Source organism: Sparus aurata, chromosome 20, assembly GCF_900880675.1.
Source record: "Sparus aurata chromosome 20, fSpaAur1.1, whole genome shotgun sequence".
Classification (NCBI taxonomy): Eukaryota; Metazoa; Chordata; class Actinopteri; order Spariformes; family Sparidae; genus Sparus; species Sparus aurata.
The window spans coordinates 22189983-22213090 of NC_044206.1; the positions used below are offsets into that span (position 1 = coordinate 22189983).

The following is a 23108-nucleotide window of genomic DNA, read 5'->3' on the forward strand; positions in this document are numbered from 1 at the left end:
GCTGGAAGAAGTACTGCATAAAGCAATCTGAACGGTGCAATGGGCAATGGGTGAGGATAAATATGTGCAACAAAAGCATGATTACAGCGTCAGTTGTCCTATTTAAGAAAATGATTCCCTAATACTGTTAGATAGGCACAGCTTAAAATGAACACTGAATTATTAATGCGTGTTTCTCTGATAGTGTTTTCTTTTTCTTTCACAGCGCTGCTGCCGCTGCTGCTGACACATCCGGCCATGAGTTTCGCAGACGGGCCTGTCAGATAATCTTTTACTGATTACTCTGTAAATTATATCATTTAAATGTGCTGCAGTAGTACTTATCCCTGCACACTATAAACCACTGGTAAAGGTCCTGCTGACAATATTGATATGCAAACCAGAGCTGAAAGAATTAGTCGATTTATCAGTTAGTCAGTCGACAGAAAGTTATGTGACAATTGATTGAATCCAGTGATAAGTGGTAAACATTTAGGTTTTTATTTTTGTTCAGATTTCTGTTCTGGACATGCAAATCAGTGCATGTTTAATCCGATAGCTTTATTAGCACGTTTAAACATTAAATATCAGAAATCATGCAATGCACAAAAGTCATTGTCTTAATTTAAGCTATCAGCTTCATGTTTCCTATTTTACCCCAGTAACAATTTTTTGACTAAAAATGTACGGAAGTTACATATCTTTAAAGGTTTTATCTCACAATCTCAGCCAGGAATCTCCACTTCAGCAACACTCACACACACCTTTCCAGTTTTATTCCTATCTATACTTTTTTTTACAAAAGGGGTTTGTTCATGTATCTTTCATAGCCTGACTGGGGGAGCATTTTATTCATAAAAAAAATGTGAAAATCGATTTTCTAATGGCTGTTGACATTGTTTTCTAATTTAGTTAGTTTTATTTATTATACTTTCTGATTTTTTGTGTGTGTATGCGGTAATTATAAAACAAAAACCACCACAACATTACTACAATTACAGTTTAAGACACATTTAACAGCAAAGTGCTTCAAATCATCACCAATAATAAACAATTTTAAATATACCACACCTCATATCACAGGAATCAGGATTTATTTTAGCAGAGCTTTACTAGAAGGTATAAAGGATCTTTGGGCGCGGGAGGTCTGCAAACCTCTACCTCCGTCCTGATGGTAACAACCCATATTCACGGTAGAGAAGGCGTGATTCATGACTGAGTACTGCCCGTTCTTTTCCTGCCACTCTGGTCTCACAAAGCTGTAACATACTGTGTTGTTGTTGACCCACAATCTTTCTAGAAATATGAACAATCATACCGAGTTTTGTCTTGTTATTTACTGACAGTAAAAAATGCCGGGCGACGACGCAGAAAGTCGAAGACAAATGAACAATAGCACAGTCCACTCCAAACTGACGAAGCTTCCACATGAAATACCATCATTGTTTTCCTTTTATATAGATCTATGAAGTGGATATTCAAATTTCCTTCAATCAAAACCTTTGACTCTGATATTTATCCAGTGTTTAGATGTCTGCCCTGGAAATTAGTGCAAATTAGTGCATTTTCTACTAAATAAAAAGCCTGATTCACATATTTAAACAAAAAACAATTGTCTTAAATTATATAATCAACTGGGGACGTTTCATGGTTATATTTATTGGTAAGTATAAATGTTTACGCTGTTCACCTGTAGTGCCTGCACTTCAGTCAAAGCTTCTCAAATAGGAGAATTTGCTGCTTTCCTCTGTTTTATATCATTTTACATTTAATATTTGGGGGTTTTTGAGTGACAGTTGAACTAAAAATGGAATTTGAAGTCAACATTGTGGGTTCTGGTAAATTATGATAGGACATTTTTGTACAAACTTGAGACTAAACAATTGATTCATCAGAAAATGAACAACATGATACATGTGTTCGTTCTATCCCTGGTGCATATATTTATAAATTAACTAATTAATGAACAACTTGCAGATAATTACTGATTTATTTCATCCTTTTTTCCCTGTCATACATAAAACAAACAAAAAAAAACACATTTTAAATATGTACAATATTTTAAACTACAGTGTGTCTGGAGTATAACATAGAAATCTAGGGCTCCATGAAATGGTGAACGAAAAAAAAAAATCACATTGCTGTTATTTTTACATGTTCAATGAAAATCTGTTAAACTCATGCTGATGTGACGTTTGTTGGAGTCCGTACCAAACAAACACGTTTTTCTACGTCTTGGAACAAGATTAGTAGGCCGGGACATCATTATAACATCGTTCCGTCACACATTTTACCTTTATCAAAAATATCCAGCTTCTGTGATTTGGATTTCGCAGTTGGCCGTACTGCGCTCGATTGTGCAGCCCTGTTGAAAATGTTTTAAATGGCACTGGCTTGTGTCTGATTTGTCAGTTGAAATTCGGAGATAGAAAGCTTTTTTCGTTTTCAACCACTAGGTGGCAGGATTGCTCTAAAATCCAATCTAATACCATGAGCTGTGTTTGGTAAGACATCAGCCACACGAACCCACAGGAATAAACAGTCGAATGCAACACAGTACAGAAGAAAAAAACATTTATTTGAAATAAAATTAGATGAAATGGACACAGTCACTCAGGTTGTTATCATTGCCCTTGTCGATCCATGTTATAAAATAAGTCTCCTTAGAAAGAGGGGGCTTTGCCTCTAAATATTATTTTAAAAAACTTTTTGAAAGCAACAAAAAACCCAAAAAACAACTAGTAATTTACAGTGTACAAAGAAAGCAAACCCAGTACTCTACTCTCCACCTACTAGATCCTGTATCTGTGACACGGGATGATCAACATGGCTCATTTCTATGTGCACCAGCACAATAAACTCTGGGTCCCTTTTTAAAAAGAAAAAAAACAACAATCATTAAAACAACAAGCAGCAGCAGTAGTGTGTGGAACAAAATGTTGAAGTCTCGGACTACCTGGAATTACGGCTGTGATTTAACAAAAATAACCTAAGCTCATCTTCACCAGCTGTGGTGAGAAAAGAGAAGGGTTTTTTTTTTTGTTCTAGAAGTAATAAAGCTCCTAACGTGAAATAAATAACCTGTTAAAAAAAAAAGAAATGCCTAACACACGACACTGTGTTAAAGCTTAGTGTATATAAACATGGTGTTGGCATAAACGTGTGAATCATCAGTTTCCTTTTTGATCAATAAAAGAGCAGAACATGATGCAGAAATTACACAAATTCACAAATATACAGGGGTTCCAACATTAATAAATTACTGTTCTAATTTCACTCATAGGCCAAATATTTATCTGTGCTTTGTCGGGCCAAAATATCTGTTCTTGTCCCTCTGTGATAATAAATATCACGAGTTACAGGGAAACATGATGAAGTAGTTTTTAAGGGGTTTCACATTAAGCGAGGCTGTAAGTGAGCGCAGGAACAGCAGGTGTGGGATTCTCCAGTGAGGTTAAACCAAAACTCACATGTCCACATGTACGCGCAAACAGTTTTTGGTTCCTGTAATTGTTGATCCTGTCGACACTGTATAGAGATTTCAATGTGAGAAAATCCACAGCTCTAAAACTTTAACCATAGAAGACAAATTAAATGGATATCTATCAAAGTTAGTCTTTTTTAAATTGAATTCCCTCTTTTTTCTTACTGTTCCAGGACCTGTCTTGCATTTTTCTAAATATTGTTTTCATAAGAATTTAATTAAATGGTTGAGGAGATTTGTGCTCAAATCTGCCTTTAGAGAAATTAATTGAATATTTTTTTAGATTTTATACATCGAATTATTAAAGTAGCAGCAGACAGCCTTCCCATCCTCTAGCGTTTCCTTTTTCCTCAGAGTCGGGGATATCAATACAGGACAGAACATGATTTCTTTTCAGGCTATAAAAGAGTTGTGAGAGCAGATAGAAATGGTGCCAGGCTGCCGACCTGATTAACCTCCCTTTTCCCGGGAGATTTCGTGCCCAGTGAAAATTGTATAGTGAAAGCGAGGATTATAGGGAACTAATCTAAACGCGGATGGTTTCATTATTCTACAACCATTACATCTGTGCAATCAACATTTACCTCATAATGATACGTTAAACCAAAAAACTACAAAGGGAAAGAGGAAGAAAGAAACTTTCTGTTTTAAACAACCTTCTTAGCCATTCGGGTATAGATTTCTGATGTGCACCTGAATATATTAAGTCCCTGTTTTTTTTCAGTACTCAGTCAGCAGAGGTCAGAAGCAGTGTGTCTGTAAATGACACCAAAACGCAGTAAAGACTCAGCGTAGTTTCTGATCGGAAAGGAAAATGTTTTTAAAGATTGATCTCAGTTTACATATTACTTTTTTTAAAATTATTAATATCAAGTCATTCAAACAAAGATTGATATGAATTGGAAAATCTATGTTTGAACCTACCCCTTCTTGCTTTGCTGCAACACAATGTGAAAAACTCTAAAAGCTATTTTGGATGAAATGATAGCTGTGGATTTAAAAATGTTTTTCTCTTAACTGTCAGTACGGACAGTAGGAACAATGTCAGCAACCAAAAACTCTTTTAAAGTAAATATGAACGTGAATAAAAAAGGGGCACTATGTAGTTTTGGAGAAGAAATTCAAAATCAGAATATTAACGAGGTAATAGTACAAACTAAGAAATGTTTCTTTTTTCCATATTGAATAAACAAGCTGATCTCAGAGGACAATAAGGTCCAGAGAACACTGTTTGAAGCTTGAAAAGTGGCAGGGTCCGCCAAATATAAACAAGGTAAAACAGTGGTATGCAGTAAAAGTAGTACCATAAATTGTGTTGTCCTTTAAAGGTCAGTTTGTTTATTAAGTTTATTCAGTCATGGAAACAAAGAGAGTTTGTTTATTTAGCTGGTTTACGCATAAAAAAAGTGAAGATCTTCCTCTTCTGATAAAATGTTACTTTAAAGTGCACCTTTAATTCAAGTGTCTATTGATGTCCTAATTGTTGGAAATCCTCTCCAAAATAATGTGCCCTAATTTCACAACATACTTAACCTAATTAAAAAAAACAACAACTACTTTTTGTGTTTGTCTACACAACAATAAAAGCTTTAGTTCTTTGTACATGTGGATAAATTAACCCTATAGTGCACGTTGCCTTTTGTGAACATGAGCACCATCTGCTGTTCCCAAAAGCAAATCATCACCCACAGCCAGAGGGGGAAAACAGTGCCGATGTTCAGTGTACCTGAGTGTAAATTAATGAGTTTGAAAATTAAATATAAACTATTTTGTTAAAAGTTAGCCTTACAACATGAGTGACTGCACAAAGTTTGAATTACATGGTCTGTTTAACACATAAAATGCTTTAGAGCTGCAACGAATAATCGATTAGTTGTCCACTATTTTTATATTTGAATTATCAGTTTGAGTAATTTTTTTAAGAAATGGAAATTATTTGATTCCAGCTTCCAGAGACCAAACAACTAATCAATTACTCTGTGCAGCCCTAATATGCGTCCGTGCTTGGTTCAGAGACCAGGGTATAATGAGCAGATATTTTGTAAGACAACACAACTCTATGTACTTGGCTTATGTGCGTGTGATCAAAAAGTGTAGGTGTCATTTAGCTGTGAAACTAACATGCCTCCACCTCATGAGTTTCCTCTGCTGCCTCCAGCGTCAGCGAGGACGGGGCCTCCGGCTCCGTAAATTTACTATCAGCTAATCCAGGCGAGCAGCTGGTCTCTATGATGCTGAAGTCACTATTTTCAGTCAAATCTCCAGCAGCTACAGTTGAGTTAAGGTCCAGAGATTTACCAAATTCACTGATCTCGGTTGCATACTGCAGGTCCTCGTCCTCCTGAGTGGAAATGTCTTTTTCCACAGAACATCCATTCATGTGAAGGTCCAAAATGTTTCTATTGGAGGCCTCTACTTCTGACCAGAGAGCGACCTCCACAGGAGATGTCTTCAGGAAGCCATTGGCAGCCTGGATGAAGTCCTCGGCCTCGTCACAGACGCTTTCTTCATCGCTGACCTTGACGATGCTCCCGTTAGAAGACGGCAGGGAACGACTGTCCTCGTCGCTCTCGTCTTTGGTCCCAACCAGATCCTCCTTTTGTGCAGCTTGCATTTGGTCCTCTTGTCGAGTGCCATCATCGTCACTCCCTTCCACCTGTGGGACGCTGCGGGTCTCTTCCATGATTTCTGACTCGAGTGGCGTCTCCTCTTTGCCCTCTGATTTCACACTTTGTTGGTCATCTTGCTCTTTTTGCTCATCCAAGTTCTTAAACTCCTCAAAACAACTTAAATCTGTAACATGACCGTCAGTGCCACCAACATGTTCGATGACGTGATTTTCTAAAACCTGATTCCCGGAGCAGACATCTTCCAGAGGGTCATTGTCACAACTTCCCACCTGTGGGAGGCTGTGAGTCTCTTCCTGGTCTTCTGACTCGAGCGGTGTCTCCTCTTCGCTTTCAGATTCAACACTTTGTTCGTTGTCAGTCTCTTTTTGCTTGTCTGAGTTCTCGAACTGCTCCGGACAGCTGACATCTGCAGTGTGACCCTCAGCGCCACTGATGCATTCGATGACATGATCTTCTAAAACCTGCTTCTCAGAGCAGACGTCTTCGAGAACGTCCTCCTGAGATCCGGTGTCACTGTCCTTCAAATTTAAAATTGCCACAGAATTCAAGTTGTTTTCTAAAATCGCCTCCTCAGATCTTTCCTGTTGATCTGCTCTCTCCTCTGTGTCTGGATGAACAACGGTTTCTTCTTCTGCATCTAAAGTCAAAGTGCTCTCCTCCACCCCACTGTTCACCTCAAAGCCAGTCCCCATGGGCGAGTGCACCTCCACCGGTGTCTGTATCAGACAGCTCCTCTGCTGGGTTTGATCAGAATCGTCCGGGCCCTCACCCAGAAAAAAGCTTGCCTCTGTCGGGCCGCAGTCCTCGAAAACAGCCTCTAGGTGGTTGTTCTTCTGGAGGACCTTCAGTGAAGGTTTCTCCTTGTGATGCAACTCAACTGTGTCCTTATCAGACACCTCCAGTAAACCTTCTAGGGGGTCAGAGTCACTACTCAAGGTGTCTTTAGTTTGTAGGGAAGGTTGATGAGGAGCCGGGCTGTGGAGTAAAAAGAGCAAACAGTTACTTAAGTCACGATTTCAACAGAACAGGAACTTTAACTGTCTCTCTTTAACAGTAAGACAATGTACCTATTGTACCAGCCCCTCTAAAAGATCAATATTTAACACGTCATTGTTTGTTCAGGCAGAACAAATAAGAGGTTGTGGTTCTTTTGCACGGGCAGGCAGGTGGAGCTAGACAAGATTTTCATTACTTTTGATGGAGCCAGACTAGTTGTTTCTTCACATTTCCAACTGTTATGTTAGCTAAGATAACTGGCTGAAGTTTTATATTTATTTTACAGATTTGGGAGTGGTATCAAATCAATCTTCCAACCACTTCTTGGCAAGGAAGGGAACTGGAGCCTAATTAGGGCTGTGTGAAGTATTTTAAGTTGCATTTGATAGTAATACTAGGGGGCTGAATCTTCGAGAATCGACACACTCTATATCACGGCATTTGGCAAAAACCTTAAATGAGCAGAAGGGATGATGCAAAGGTGAAAGGTTATTTCCACATCAGCAGCTCACCTCTCCATGGACTCATACGAGACGGTCAAACTTGGCTCCTTGATGGAGTCGTCCTCCTGAGCCTGAGCGAAGCCCCGGTTGGACGAGGCGTAGGTGAGGATGGCGTCCGTCACAGTGTAGGGGGTGTGGCCCTGCACGCAGTCCTGGATGTGACCGACCGGCAGCTGAGTCTGCAGGAAGAGGTGGAGCTGGCTGTCTGACAGGCAGACTGTCATGTTTACCACTCTGCAGGACAAGGGTACGAACAATATTTGTTATCAACTCAGCTTGTGTTACAAAAAATTGTAAAATCAGTTCAAATTCAGTACACTTGTTTGACGAAGAATAAGAACTGACTTGTCCAAGAAGGCCTGAAGTCCTTTCCTTCTCCCCTCCAGGAAGTCCTCGTTGCTGAAGGAGAAGAAGGACTTCCCTGGAAGGTCTGGGACAGGCCTAGAACGAAAAATACTATTTTCAATAAAATGTAGGTGTGAAGAATCCTTAAGAGCAGCTGTTATTGAAATAAGGTCCGGGGACTCCCAGGGGCTGTCCGGCTAAAAGGGGAACTTACTTTCACAATAACGGCATGTATAACTGTTATGTACTGGGTTGCACACACTTCCTTTTGGAAAATCTCATAATAACAGAGGGGGTTTCCTGGGACAAATTTCTATCTAATGTGGTTTTGTGGTTAATCTGTGTCAGTTTCGGTGAAGAGGAGAAACATTTTGAGAACGCCTGCTTTAGAAATTAATACTGATCTAAAACATTTTAAAGACGTGTTGATTTTTGGGGGGATATAAGTGATGTAAATGGTCCACTGTGTTCACCAGCTAGTTGCTAACTGTGCCTGTCTGCCTTGTTTCTGGCCTGATATGAACTAACTCAGGACGAGCTCAACTTACACCAAACCAGCATTCTTCTGAAGCTTCTTCTTGAGCCAGGCAAACTCGCTGTAACGCCGACGCACGCACGACGTCTTGGCTGTGAAGGCTTTACTGTTGGTCTGGGAATAAAAATGATAAAACAACATCAAATACAGTCAACACAGCTAGATTACACACAGCTAGTGTATATTGTTACTGTCAACAGATCCCATGAAAAAGACCAAAATCAGCTGTCAGTGTATTCAAAGCTCGATATACATGTAGTTTTTAGTAGACTCCACCTCACATACATCATCCTGCTAGAGCAAATGTTTATTAATCCACAGCTGACAACAAATCCCAACAAATAGACTTCTGTGATTTCAGCTTCTTTTCTTTCCTCCTTTATGACAGTGAGCTGAACATCTGATTTTCTGCCATTTTCTGATAATTTCATAATTACTTGCAGCCCTGCAGATAAAAACACCAGCCTGAACCTTAGAGCACGACTAAAGCATCACATCACATGCCGGACGTGTTCCAGCGATGTATGACAGTCCACTGATGTCTGCGTGACAAGCGATCATCTGACAGCCCGTAATCAATTACAAATAGTGTTGGTTCAGTGAATGTGACTAAAAGAAGAAGAACACATTTCATCAGAGGATTTAAGTCCTCTACAGCAACACTTCTTCACTACTATACAGCTAAAATACTTTCAATGTACGTAGAATTATTCGGACATATTGCTAATGCTGAAAATGATGAGTTTATTGTTCACTACTTGTTAGAACTTTATGGATTTCTAATTCTAAAACTGGAGGAAAAAAATAGCATATTGATGACTAATACAATTATGTAAGATCATGTGAGATCATGTGATTGTAGTCAATTTCATGAGTCAACATTCACTCATCACATCTGTCTAGGCACGGTGCTTTGCTGCTGCTGCTGCTGCTGCTGCTGCTGACACGGCATTCTTCAACACAGGCTGCTGCCCAGACAACAACATCAACTCCTGTCCAAACAGAGCGCAAGGAATCTGCTGCACACTCAATGGTTTGTAAAGATTGGGGTCAGGTTAAGTGGAAACTAAGAAAGAGTCTTCTTATATTATGGTGGTGGTATCTGAATCTCCAGGATCTTTAATCCTATTACCTTCAAAAGTATTTGTAGTATGAGTCGGACGTGAGAGAAAACTTTAAGTTTGCAGATTAGTGTCAAAAAGTAGAACAGTATGATTCTCATCTGGTGAGAAACTCTTTCTTTATATCATGAAATACTCTGATTTTAAGGCAGGCTAGTTTATTTTTGTGGCACTTTTTAACCACGAAGTCTACTGAAAAATTATTTTACAGGGCTCTGGGGTTTGACTAATATTGTTGCACACGCCCAAAAAATCTGTCTAGTCCAAATAGTTGTCATCGATTGACTAAACAAAAAGTTCAATAGTGTTCCAATCGCACACTAAATGTGACCATGTATACTGTAATTTAAGTGTTAATACTCACATGTAGGAATATTTTATAATCCACATATGAATTCCACGAGCCTTCGTTCTGAATGCGGGGATCTTGGACCCGCACTGCAACAAACTCCTGAAGGACAGAAACAGAGACGTTGTGTCACAAAAAAACAAAACAAAACAAAAAACTGCCGTGACATTTATGACTGTGTGTGTTTTACTGTGTCACGGTCAGACCAACAGATTGAGATCTAGAGTACAGTAAATTAGTTTATTAGAACTGAGAAATGCAACTTGTTCTTAGAAAAGCGGTTCCTCAAACGTATTTAAACACATCAAAGGAGGTATTGTTCTTTGACATTTGTTACGTGGAAGTTTAAAAAGAAGGAGCTGGAAAGTTTCACAAACCAGTGGTCTCACATTTGAAATGTATATTTTGCAATTAAATGGGTGACTTACATCTTCTTCTTGATTGCTGATCATCCTACCGAGTGCTGCACTGCAAAGGTAGGAGAGGAGAGTTCAACAAACAGGATCAAAAGCTCAAACTGTGCACATCCTCATTTGTGTTGGCATGACTTGATGACTCATCTTTTAAGAGGGAAACTGGTCAGCAAAATCAACTGAGTCATTCTCGCAGGCATCTCTCTTTCCTGCTCAGCGGAGCTGAGAGCTTTGATTCTTAAGAGCTATTTCAAAAGAGTAACAAGAAGTCCTCTTTCCTGGATTTATGGTAGCTTGTTACGTGTCTTTATTGCTCTGTAAAATTCTTCTTTAGCCGCCAACAAATCAGTCTAATTCACCCATCATAAACTAGGTGAAAGACGGGCATTTGCAAATTAGGGCTCCAACTAACAAGCATTACAATCGATGACTGATGTTCCAATTAATCAATTAGTCTTTTGATATAAAATGTCAAAAGATATGGAAAAATATATCCAAGGAAATGTCTCAAAATTGCCTTCTTTGTATGACTACTGTAGGGCGGAAATGATTAGTTGATTAATCAATTTAAGTAACTGACCGCCAAGTCATTTCTCACGAGAAAATGTCAAACATTTGACAATAAATGAGGAGTTTTTTAGTTTTGAGATGAAAGAAGCAATATGAAGACATCACTTTGGGCTTTATTAGATTGTGATGACACAGTTTCACAGACTAAATTATTAATAATGAAAATAATCAATGATGAAATAATCGTTAGTTGCAATCTTACATTGATAGAATAAATATTAATCAGCTAATCCTCACATTAAAGAACATAGATCCAGAGAATATGTGGTATTTCTTCTTGCTAAATAACAGAAACGATTAGTTTTTGTCAAAATAGCTGGTCATTGATTTTCTGATTATCGACTAATCGTTTCATCACCATTGAAACGACACGGACGTCAGACAGAAAGCAGAAAATGCTGATCACCGATGACACGCAGAAACCAACTACCATCTCTGTCATTAACTCTTGACCACAGTCACAAACACTAAACAGATATCCCTCCATTAAAACCAGACAAAGTCTTCAAACCTGAGTGAGTTTAAATTTCTGTTATAACCGTCAGAAACGTCACAAATCGAACAAGCGTGTGAATAATGTAAATCGACCACTCCCCTTCGCTCTGTGTGAAAATACTCAAAGTTATATCGAATAAAGCAAAAACATGGAGCACTCTCACTCACTGAAACACTTCACATGTCACGCTAGGTCGTCTACTTCCTACAGGACAGTTATGTTAGTTGTCTGGCCTGAGTGATAACACTTCTAAACAACTCGCCACAGGAAACATAAGCTCCAGGCTAATTTAAATCGACAACTTCTTACTTTCATGAGGCGTGTGTTTGTTCCTGTGGTACTATCCAGCCCGCTGCTGTCGATGTTCTCCTGCTTGTCGGCGTTTCTGTTTTATTTAAGCTCCAAATCCTCAAACACTGAGGCTTGTTTTTCCGAACGCCTCCTATCTCCATTTAGCAAGTCACAAGCACCGCGAACGTCACACCGTGACGAGCCTACTTCCGGGTGTGCGCGCGCGGTCGTCGGTAAAGGACGGAAGGGGGTGTGTGACTTTTCAAATTAAATTAAAATGTATATTTGATTTATTATATTATTATATATATGGTATTTAAAAAAACACAACAAAAAAGATTTACACCAGAAAAACTAAAATGCAGTTTAAAAAAAAAACAATATATGTGCTAAAAATTATCTTTAAGCAGGTGGCTGAAATGTGGCTAAAAGCTGAAAATATACAGTAACTGTTATAAAAAAAAAAAGGCTATGGTCAGCCAAAATGCTGAGATATTAAGTCGAAATATCTCACTGCCTATAAAGTCGTAAAAATGTGTGTGTGTGTGTGTGTATGTGTGCGTGCGTGCGTGCGTGTGTGTGTGTGTGTGATATACACATTTCCTGCATATGGATAGTCCAGGTGGATCATTAGGCAACTAGAGATTGATGTGGCACAACAAACATCTTACAGCATGGGGGAGCCAGGTGGCAGGTCAGGGAGGATATATCATCATCATACAACAGGTGTCTCAACATTGTCCACCATTAAGTTTTGGTTTTGCCCCTACAAAAGAAAAGGTTTGGGCACCCTTGATGTAGATTTAGGTGTTCAGTGTATTTTCAGGGTTTGTGGAAAATAAATCTTCAACAATACCAGAGGGGTTCAGACCTCTAACACACACTACAAAGTCACACTTCATTTAGAATTATAAACAAAATATATGATCAAACCTGTCTATTGGTTATTGATTGTCCATATGTGTACTGACTGATCACATGTGGGTAATGATGAATGCAAAAGTAAATAAAAAAAGGGAATAAAAAGTCAAAAAATATTTTCCAATGGTCACATTATGAATAAATTAAAGGTATTTTGAGGAATTATTGTGTCATAGTGTTTGACAACATAATTTTCCAGGGGGATGAACAAAATATTCATATATGTTTCTTTAAAGTGCCTGTAATATATATATATATATATATATATATATATATATATATATATATATATATATATGTATATATATATATATGTATATATATATATATATATATATATATATATATATATATATATATATATATATATATATATATATATATATATATATTCACCCCCTAGAATGTGTCCTCCTTTTCTTGCTTTTATAAATGCAATCATGGTCAATATACTTTAGCTTTTTTTCTATGTTTTTGTGTCCATCCCCTGACTAGCACTTTTAAATGATCTTTTCACAGAGTTGCTTGGAGTCTTCTTTTGTCTTTATGGTGTCATTGTAGCCAGGAATACTCACTGGATCTTCCAGACACAGGTGTCTTTATACTACAATGACTTGAGAGACATTCACTGCACTCAGGTAATCTCAGTTTAATTAAATGTGAGACGACAGGGACCAATTGGCTGGACCTCTGTTAAATTAGGTCAGTCACTTTAAAGGTGGTAAGTATTTATGAAATCCACTTATTTTACATAATATATTTTTTACTTAATTTACATCACTTTGTAGAAATCTGTTATCACTCTACATTAAAGTTGTTTTCCTATATATTGTAGTCAAAAAAGTCTATTTATGTTGACCATGATTCCATTTATAAAAGCATTAAAGGGAGACATCAAAGGGGGTGAAAACTTTATATAGGCACTGTAGTTATGTTTATATAAACATAAATAATAAAACAAGTACTCTGTGAATCTACTGTATTTATGTTTATATAAAATAAATAATAATTAAAGTAATAATTAAAACAAAGGTTCTCTGTTTATCTACTGCATTTATGTTTATATAAAATAAATAATAATAAAAAATAAAAGTACACTGTGTATCTACTGTATTTATGTGTACATAAAGTAAGTAATCACAATAAAGGTACTGTGTATGTACTGTATTTATGTTTAATTAAAAATAAATAATAATTAAAGTAATAATTAAAGTAAAGGTTCTCTGTTTATCTACTGCATTTATGTTTATATAAAATAAATAACAATAATAAATAAAAGTACACTGTGTATCTACTGTATTTATGTTTATTTAAAATAAATAATAATAAAAAATAAAAGCACACTGTTTATCTACTGTATTTATGTTTATTTAAAATAAATAATAATAAAAAATAAAAGCACACTGTTTATCTACTGTATGTTTATTTAAAATAAATAATAATAAAAAATAAAAGCACACTGTTTATCTACTGTATTTATGTTTATATAAAATAAATAATAATAAAAAATAAAAGTGCACTGTTTATCTACTGTATTTATGTTTATATAAAATAAATAATAATAAAAAATGAGAGCACACTGTGTATCTACTATATTTCTGTGTACATAAAGTAAGTAATATCACAATAAAGGTGCTCTGTGTATACTATAGTCACGAGTCCGCTCCAGTGATCCAGTCCATGGTTTGCTTACGCTCCGTAATCACAGATCTACACATCACATGCTCGCAGCCCGGCCGGCTCCTGATCCAGCGGTGAGCGGGTCCACGTGTGGTCCAGATCCGTGAAGCTGCTCGATCTTCACACTCCAACAGACCACTGGACTTTTTTTTCCCTTCTCTCATACCAGACGAAGGGGCGGAAACGACACATTTCACTGACTGTAGTCAAACTAGCGGCTCTGAATTTTCACAACAAATCGAGACGAACAGCGACGTTTTTTTACTGTCACATTGCGGGGCGAAGGCTTGTGTGTCGTTTTATTTCGGTTCGGGTGGAAGTTTAAAACAAATTATAAGTCATCGGTGAGTTTGATTTTCCTCTTCTCTCCTCCCCTCCGAGCGTGTTGTTTCTGTAACGTCTGATTGTGCACGAGTGTCGAACGTTAGCTAGCCGTTAATGTGCAGATTTTTCAATGGGGGTGAAAAGCAGCGCCGCAGCTGACGTTAACGTCCAGCTAGCAGACACGTTTCACATCATGTCGGACTGTTAGCGCTCGGTATAACCGACAGGCATCCCTCAGTGTTTTACATTAGTGTCCAGCGCGAAAGCAATATGGAGGAGACGGCAGCTAGCTGCAGACCAGGGGTACCTTCTGGGCTTTGTCGTGCTGTGTTTTCTTCTTTCTGCTCGCTAACGTTAGCAACACACAACCTCCGAGCTGAACACTCAGATGTGATTTGTGCCCGGCAGCGGTGCTGATTTAAAGCCGCATGTCTCGTTTCATCATCGGCTTTGTTGTTTGTTCCCCCAGCAACGTTTTCTGCGAAGCTGCAAACCAGCTGCAGACCTGTGCACTGTTGTTGAAGCTGGCGTCTACAGGCACGTCTGCAAACACGCTCCGGCCCGAAACATCTGTGTTATTGATCAGTCAAGTGACAGAGATGGATGTATCTGCTTGTGTCAAGTGGTGTGTTATACATTGGATCAGGGCCAATTAAAGGAGCAATATGTAGTTTTGGAGAAGGAATTTTAATTGGAAGAGAAAGATCTTCATTGACAGATTTTTTTTTTAAATGCATAAACAAACTGAATAAACAAACTGTTTTCATGACTGAATAAAAGAAATAAACAAACTGACCTTTTAAGTAAAACACAATTTCATACCAGGGCCGTAGACAGGATTTTAGACATAACGTTACTGAGGTCCTGCCCCGCCACCCCTGTCCATCCATCCATCCATCCATCCATCCATCGAAAACGTTTGAATGACTTCGGTATAAATCTGTGCATTTCTCTGCATTCTGACATCATCATTTAGGAAATAACATCTATGAAAATTGAAGAGGAAGAAGATATGTAACAAACATGTCCAGTTTTGCCTTAAATGTATTACGTCTGCAAATAAAACCATTTATTTACACGGGTAACACTTTATAACAACTGTCTTTAATAAATGAATGGTTCATAAAAACCTTATATAAGTAATTGTAAAGGTTAAATGCATCAGTTGCCACTCCATCCCAAATAATGTTTATAAAAGCAACAAGTGTTATGAATCAATTGCAACTTTCCAACAAAACAATCTAATATGTATGATCAAATGTATATATATTTATATCTATATATTCATTCTGGGGACCGGATTTTCCTTTTTGTATTCAGTTATGGAAAAATAAATATGTCAGATTTTGTATTTTAACTGTATTAGCCTTAAATTAAAATTCCAAGTTTCAAGTTCCTCTCCAAAACTACATATACACTTCTAACACTCCCCACCGCTAATTGAGTTTACACATGTCATAAGATACGTGGGTAACTCCAGGCAATCCAGATTAGCCGGTGTTTGTAAAATAAATCAGTTTATTAGGCATGGGAGGATATGAACATTTCATGTCATGATCATCCTAGTAAATATGATTGCTTTTACTTTTCAATCCCTCTTGAAATGGCATCAAAACTTATTGGAAGCACTTAACATTTAGTTAATAAAGACATTTTTATTGCATCATATATGGAAGACATCTATTTTTTAACGTCTGTTTATTGGCATTTCGGTTATAGAACAGCACAGACTGAAAGTAAATGATACAAAATATCACAAAGATAGTAAGGGGTTTACATGCACAGACACAGGAACGATATACAGAATACATTTTAACAGAGGTACAGGGCTGCTTTACGTTGTAATTACTGACATCTTACTTGAACGAGTTGTATTGGCTGAAATTCAGGACGATATTTACTGCCTAGCATTTACATAATGAGTAAAGGGCTGCCAAGTCTAGTGGAATATGTCAACAGAGCCTCGTAAACTGAATCAGAGATCTTCTAGCTTTAGGTGCTGCATAATGTCTTTTAACGGCATAGTGCAGGCGGGAGGATTTATCTGTGTCCAGTTCAGTGAAAGTAATCTTCGCGCCAAAAGAGTTTATTCTTATACGGAATGCGGAATCAAAGTTGAGTCAATAAATGATCAAGTTGATTTCTTTATTCTCTATGAAGTTGGAAGTGACTCCATAAACAGTTGTGTTCAGTGGAGTGCGCCCAGAGGCTGAGGCCGCGACGATGCCGTTCATTTTTTGATGACAGGCGAAAGTTGAAAAGGACCTGAAATCACACGGGGGGGCAGAGAAACAGGAGGCGGATCGAGCTAAGGAAATAATTTATGTGTCGAAGTTTAAGGCCCGCAGAAGGAGGCGTTATAGTTAGGCATGTGACAATATGGAAAACTCATGTCAACACGATATTATCAGATAATCATCAAAATATTCTTAAGACTTTAAAATGATTTAAATTGGACTGAAACATAGCAGGAACATTTCAACCTGACTTTTTTAAAGAATCAAATAACACATGTCTGTTTTTCAGTGAAGGAAACAAACAATGAAATAATCTTAAGTAATCATAAATCATGAGTGCTTCCTGTTCAAATAAAGGATAAATAAACTGTGGTAACTTGATCTCCCTGCATTCTTTTTTTTTAGTTTTGACATTTACACACATGTTGTTTAACTTGTTTTTGTGGGGATATGATGTGCAAACCGAGCCTTCAGCCGCTGTGACAGGCTTCTTCGACCCAAAATAAATCAGGGAAATCAATATTGTACTGTTTGTACTGAGCTACACAGCTTTTTCAAGTCACTTGTTCGAGGGTATTCAGTTTTTTTTTTTATCCCGATCCATGATAAAACCTTCTATCCTCCCATCCCTATCCATTATTAGCACAAAGTCAACAAACACATCCTGGGTTGTCAAACATGAAACACATCTCTGCTGATCTACATTGCCTCACATTGTTGCCCATGTATCTTCTCAATAAATCCCATTCTCCAATGCTGTTTTCTCCTCTCTGCCAACATTGATTCCGGCTCTCATCCATCACGCAACAATCTTGACGTTGACCAGGAACCCGCTGGTCCCCAGGTCTACCTGATGAGTATGAGCCTGACTACAGAACCCCCTAACGATGCTCCCACTGTTACAGAAGGTTTAACATATCATTATTTCCTAACATACATTTCTCTGTTATCTCTTGTCCTTGTGCGGTGAGGTGTGTGTCCAAGAGTCGAGGAATGGATAAAGTGATGTCGTTGAAGTGGCACTGTAAATGTTTGTAACGCCTGAAACTGCACTCGGCAGAACGATTTTGACATGTTGTGGTAAAAGACAAAGTAAGAAGTGTGTCTCTCACAAATGTCAGCGTGAGTGTTAACGCCAGTTTTCAGTTTCAAGTCACCTGTGAAAGGGTGGGGGCCCTTTCGGGATCAGTAACTCCCCATTTCTCCTGTTTTGTAATCCAGCAGAGCCAAAGATGGCTTCGCCTGAGAAGAAGGAGAAGAAGCCAGATGACGTGCCGGAGGAAGAGGAGGAGGAGGAGGAATACGTGGTAGAAAAGGTCCTGAATCGGCGGGTGGTGAAGGGGAGAGTAGAGTATCTTCTCAAGTGGAAGGGATTCTCTGAGTGAGTGTTTCGGGTGGAGTTAAACTTATCAATTAATGTTCTTTTAAAAACGCCACCTCATCTACTTTTTCTTTTCTTTACTTATTATGAATCCTGACTGGGAAAACCGTGTGTTTACCACTTGACCGATATAAATACTGTTACTTTTCTGAACTTGTGTTGCAGGGAAGATAACACGTGGGAGCCAGAAGACAACCTGGACTGTCCGGATTTGATTGCGGAATTCCTGCAGTCCCAGAAGTTGGCGCACGACGGGAAGAGGAAGGCGGCCGGAGACGCGGAAGGCGACGAGAGTAAAACAAAGAAGAAAAAAGATGATGCAAGTCCCAAATTTTTCGGTTTTAGTAAGAGTCCGTTTGTCGTCCACCCATTTTGGAGTTGCAGAGAACAGCATCAGCGTTCTTTACCTGTGTAAATTGTGAATGAAAACAAAAACAGAATGCAGACAAGCTCAGTGTTCCTGAGCCCATATGGTAATCTCTGTTAGCTGTAGTGGTCTCTTGTTGCTCCCGTCCAAACCTGTTTGAAACATGTTGCTGCCATCAAGTTAGAATAAGCAGATATTGATGAGGTAGAACATTAAATATACTGTCATTTTACTGTTTTCACTTGAGTATATGTCAAAGAGAATTAGAAAATGACCAGATTCTACTTGTGGGAATGTTTTTACAAGGCGTCCTTACTTTTTTAGAATAAGGGTGGTAGTTCAGACATAGACGGACTAATGCAGCGTTCCACTTTACTTGGAAACTCTGAAAAAAAAGGACCACCGACACGGAAAAGTGCGACCATCATACAAGTCAAAACGTGATCTCAGACAAAATCGACCAAGTCCTGCTTGACTGACATAAACATACTTGACATCACAGCAGTATGGCAGCACACACAGTGAACAGTTAGCTTTTTACCTTGTCATCACTTCTTACTTTATGTAGTTTGTGTTGTTGAACGCGCTCAAACAGCATCGTTGTCGTTCCCATTTTAATGTCCGTTCAGTTGATTTAAGTCCTTGCAGGCATGCGGTGCGTGCCTCCTCCTCCTCCTGAGCTCATCTGTTTTATCAGCTGTAGCTGCTTGTGAAGTTCACAGTCTTGTCATGCAAACATCCGTTTGCTGCGCCCGTCCATGCACCGGGACGCATTTAGATTGAAAGTTGGGGTTACCGACTCTGCAGGATCGACTGGGTTGCAGCAGTATTCTGAACAAACCACAAAGATTACAGCCAACAGCCAGCTGACCAACAACATGCATGTATGTTAACACTTGCACGGGGACACAGCTCGTCAGTGGTCTGTATCTAAAGACAAAGCAATATTTTTAATCAGATTAAAAATACTTCATCAGCTAACCAACGACAGGCTCCCCTCCTCCACGTGCAGGATGCCCTCTGTGTGGTCACACAGCCTTCAAACAGGCACCTCTCAGGCCGAATCACTGTGACTGCTTCAGGCTGTCCAACTCCACACTTCATCAAGTCCACAAGGGGGCTCATGTGGACTTTCTGCAGACTTGTGGAGAGTCTGCCTGAGGTGCAGACTTTACCAGACTTGTAATGGACTGGGTGGTGGTAATTCCTACTTGTTAACTCAGAGCACATCCACTGATGGCAGCAGCCATGGGGAGGGGGTAGGATGTGTTTGTATTAGGCCAGTGAATTTAATATTTAGATTGGTTTCCAGGTCTGAAAGTGCCCCAAAAAGACTATAATGTCGTCTTTTACCTCCATGTTTAATTTCCTCTTCCCTATTTAGTTGATATATGCGAGGAGGCTGCACTGTTTAGTCGGCCATTGTGTGTTCAATTTTGTGACGGACATCGATATTTTGGAGCCATGCAACCAAAACGCTCGGAAGTCAGAAGTTGGGACATTTCAACAAGGAAATTCCAACCTCTGACGTAGACTACCCACAATTCATTTCAATACAGATGCTTTAAAAGGAGTCATCACCCGGAAATCGCAATTTCTCTCGTTAAATCATGCATATTGGTGTTGGACCTCTGTTGAAACTTGCCTGAAAAGCTGGAGTTTAAAAGTGGCTTATTTTTTTCGCTTTGGCTCTTTTTCCGAACAGGAATAGCGCACAGTAGTGCGCGTTCCTAAAGCACGAGATTTTGACTCTGCTCCTGTGGTGACGTTACCACAGGAGGCTACTTGCATATGCATCGGCTCACAGCCGTCCTCAGCCAGAGTGAGCACGCCGAATCTGCTTATTTCTGTCATTTTCACGCCATACATCGTCACCGCCAGCATTAAAACTCAGGTCTTACATGTAAAACACGAGTGTGAAAAGTAAGACGGAAAAAAAAAGAATTTACCATTCAGAGACGTCCTGCTGTAAACGTGTCTCTTCCACCGTCTCTGCCTCTTCACTGTCCCGTTCGGTTTCCGACTCCGGCTCGTACATAAATGCCTGAATTCCGTAAGGTTCGTCATTTAGTGTGCGCGCCATGACAGGGGGCTGTTTATGTTTGGGAGTCTGTGTGCATGCAGACTAGCCCCCCATTCCGGCTCTGTCCTTCCTGCGGCCAATCAACGCGCGCCTCATTACATATTAATACAATGCACATCCGGACCGGTCAAAACCTCGCGCATAATCTCGCGTGAGAAAGTCGCGGTATGAAAAAGGGTCAGAACAAGCTCTATGTTTGATTTTTTTAAAAAAAATTTTCTTCTAATAAGTTTTAAGAATTGATCCAAAGCGATCCAAGAGGGACTGGATATCTAAAAAACCAGGTGATGACTCCTTTAAATTGTCAACACAAGACAACAATATTAACCTTAAAAAGTCATACAGATACAGTATGTAGAACTGAGAAGATAATGAAATGAATGGATTAGTTGATTGGCAGAAAATAAAACTTCAGGGTAAACGTTAGGAGGGTGAACATTTGGTTTCAGCTGCAACATATGCAAACAGGCGGGGTTGTTTACCTGCAGTTTAACCTCAAAAACGTGACATCTTCAAACAAACACTTTCTGTTTACGGCAGTTTCCCCAAATCCTCGTGTTTTTGTCCCTCAAATATGAACCTGGACATATTGTAAATGGTTAGCATTTATGCAGAGATGTTGTTTTGAGCTTGACTGACGTTGCATTTTGCCGTTTGATCCTCAGACAGAGAAGCTGAGGGGCTTCGCTCGAGGCCTGGCTCCAGAACGGATTATCGGTGCCACAGATTCCACAGGAGAACTCATGTTCCTCATGAAATGGTTTGTATGCATCGTAAACGCTGGGCAGCTGTTGAAAACTGGAATATCAGTGGCCGTGTAACTGCCTGTGTTGTGAGGGAATTCAAATGTGTTCCGCTCGAGCCAAATGTTGAATTAGTTTTTGTGTCGTTTTTTCTGTTTTTGCAGGAAAAACTCAGATGAAGCTGACCTGGTGCCGGCAAAGGAGGCCAACGTGAAGTGTCCGCAGGTGGTCATCTCTTTCTACGAAGAGAGACTCACTTGGCACTCGTATCCCACCGAGGACGAGAAAAAAGACGACAAAAACTAACACAGGGCAAAAAAAAAAAAAAAAGGGGGCAGGGGGAGAGAAAGAGTAGTTTTGAAGACCATTGTACTTTCGACAGGGGGTTTTGTGGGATCGGGAGGGGAGGGGCGGAGGCAAGCAAGACACCATGAACTCATTCGTCTTTTGGTGTAGATTCACTCATGAACTCGACTTTAATCTGGAAGTAATGTAACTGTAAATATGCTTCAGGTTTGCTCGACAAAAACCAGCTGAACCCAACTGAATTGTACAACGCAGTGTTAATTTTCCACCCCAGTTTTAAGAAAGCCGCTCGGCTGTCTCAGTATCGCATTCACAACATTTGGTCCAGTGCTCGGTCATCTTGCTATGGCATCGTATCAGTGAGGTGATGTTTTCCTTTCATTCGTGTGCCATCTTTTTTTTTTTTTTACTGGATTCGTTGGTGCTTTAAAGGGCAAAACTGTTCCTTCATTTTAGCTGTTTCAGTAGGACTTGTTTGGTGTTTGGTAATGAAGCTTTTTCAGTGATTCATTTGCTCATTGGTAATCTTTGTAGTGTTTTTCATTAACATGTCTTGCTTGTCGGTTTTGGAGAATAAACCACTTTTTGTTACCGTGCTGTTTCATACTGGTGTCACTTTATATTTACAGGGATTAGGGCTGCAGCTAACAAATATTTAGTGATTAAGCCGATTCTTTTATCTATGAATCTATTCCTTCACTTGGTCTCAGATTTTTTGCCGATAAAGTTTTCAGCCAATTTTCACCCGATTGCTAAAATGTTCACATATTTCTATGTCTCGTAGTTCGGCAATTCTTTTGTTTATTGGCCAATACTTGAACCCATCAGATATTGTCTGATGACAATTTAACCTCGTGGGGCAACGGCCAATGTTTTGGATTTCTGTTGTTGCCCGCAGATATCTAGATAATAAAAATCAAACATCTGCACGGCTCGTTTACAGTCTGATTAGCAATTTAAAAAGCACAAATACCTGCATATCAACGTAGATACATTTTTTCAAAGCTAATACAAAGTTGAGTTACTGGACGATTCCTGATGGGTTCCAAAAGTGCATTTCAGCCCAAGTGTTACACCTCTTTTGTTCTCTGAACTGTTGATCTGCGTGCAAACAGAGCCGGCTAAAATGTGATTATACAGACTTCAAACAGAAACCAGACTTGGGAACCAGTGTCTTCCCCCTTGACTATAAATTCTGCAGTCACATGCCGTACACATCTGAGTGTAGAGATTATGGACCAGCAATTGATTTGATTTGTTGCAGCTCTATTTCTCACTTGTGGTTATTAATGGCCCTGGAGGTCTTTCTAAAAAAACAGATTTTGTTGGGATCATCTTGTGAATAAAACCTTGA

The 23108-nt window shown here is 39.0% G+C and overlaps 3 protein-coding genes across 14 annotated transcripts in view; 2 read left to right on the forward strand and 1 right to left on the reverse strand.

The window, feature by feature from the left end:
- Positions 1 to 856, forward strand: part of skap1 (src kinase associated phosphoprotein 1) — a 38374-nt gene extending 37518 nt beyond the window's left edge. For all 7 annotated transcript variants that reach the window (XM_030399841.1, XM_030399844.1, XM_030399842.1 and 4 more), the window contains one exon: positions 206 to 856. The gene's annotated coding sequence lies outside the window, so the exon portion shown is untranslated. The remainder of the gene's footprint in view (positions 1 to 205) is intronic.
- A 1680-nt stretch (positions 857 to 2536) lies between these two features.
- Positions 2537 to 11910, reverse strand: snx11 (sorting nexin 11). The gene is made up of 7 exons (XM_030399839.1): positions 11731 to 11910; positions 10371 to 10410; positions 9958 to 10044; positions 8486 to 8586; positions 7938 to 8033; positions 7602 to 7826; positions 2537 to 7068 (listed from the first exon to the last, which is right to left on the reverse strand). The coding sequence occupies exons 2-7, from the start codon at positions 10392 to 10394 to the stop codon at positions 5580 to 5582; spliced, it is 2022 nt and encodes a 673-aa protein (XP_030255699.1). The 5' UTR covers positions 10395 to 10410; positions 11731 to 11910; the 3' UTR covers positions 2537 to 5579.
- Positions 11911 to 14377: 2467 nt separating this feature from the next.
- cbx1b (chromobox homolog 1b (HP1 beta homolog Drosophila)) lies at positions 14378 to 22350 on the forward strand. Of its 6 annotated transcripts, none has more exons than XM_030399637.1 (7): positions 14378 to 14657; positions 15107 to 15174; positions 17701 to 17782; positions 18099 to 18255; positions 18421 to 18574; positions 21371 to 21465; positions 21613 to 22350. In XM_030399637.1, the coding sequence occupies exons 3-7, from the start codon at positions 17728 to 17730 to the stop codon at positions 21752 to 21754; spliced, it is 603 nt and encodes a 200-aa protein (XP_030255497.1). In that variant the 5' UTR covers positions 14378 to 14657; positions 15107 to 15174; positions 17701 to 17727; the 3' UTR covers positions 21755 to 22350. The 6 variants fall into 6 exon arrangements, with proteins under 6 accessions (XP_030255497.1, XP_030255496.1, XP_030255495.1 ...); XM_030399635.1 differs by having other exon boundaries at positions 14381 to 14657; positions 18096 to 18255; XM_030399636.1 differs by lacking the exon at positions 15107 to 15174 and having other exon boundaries at positions 14380 to 14657.
- The last annotated feature ends 758 nt before the right edge of the window (positions 22351 to 23108 follow it).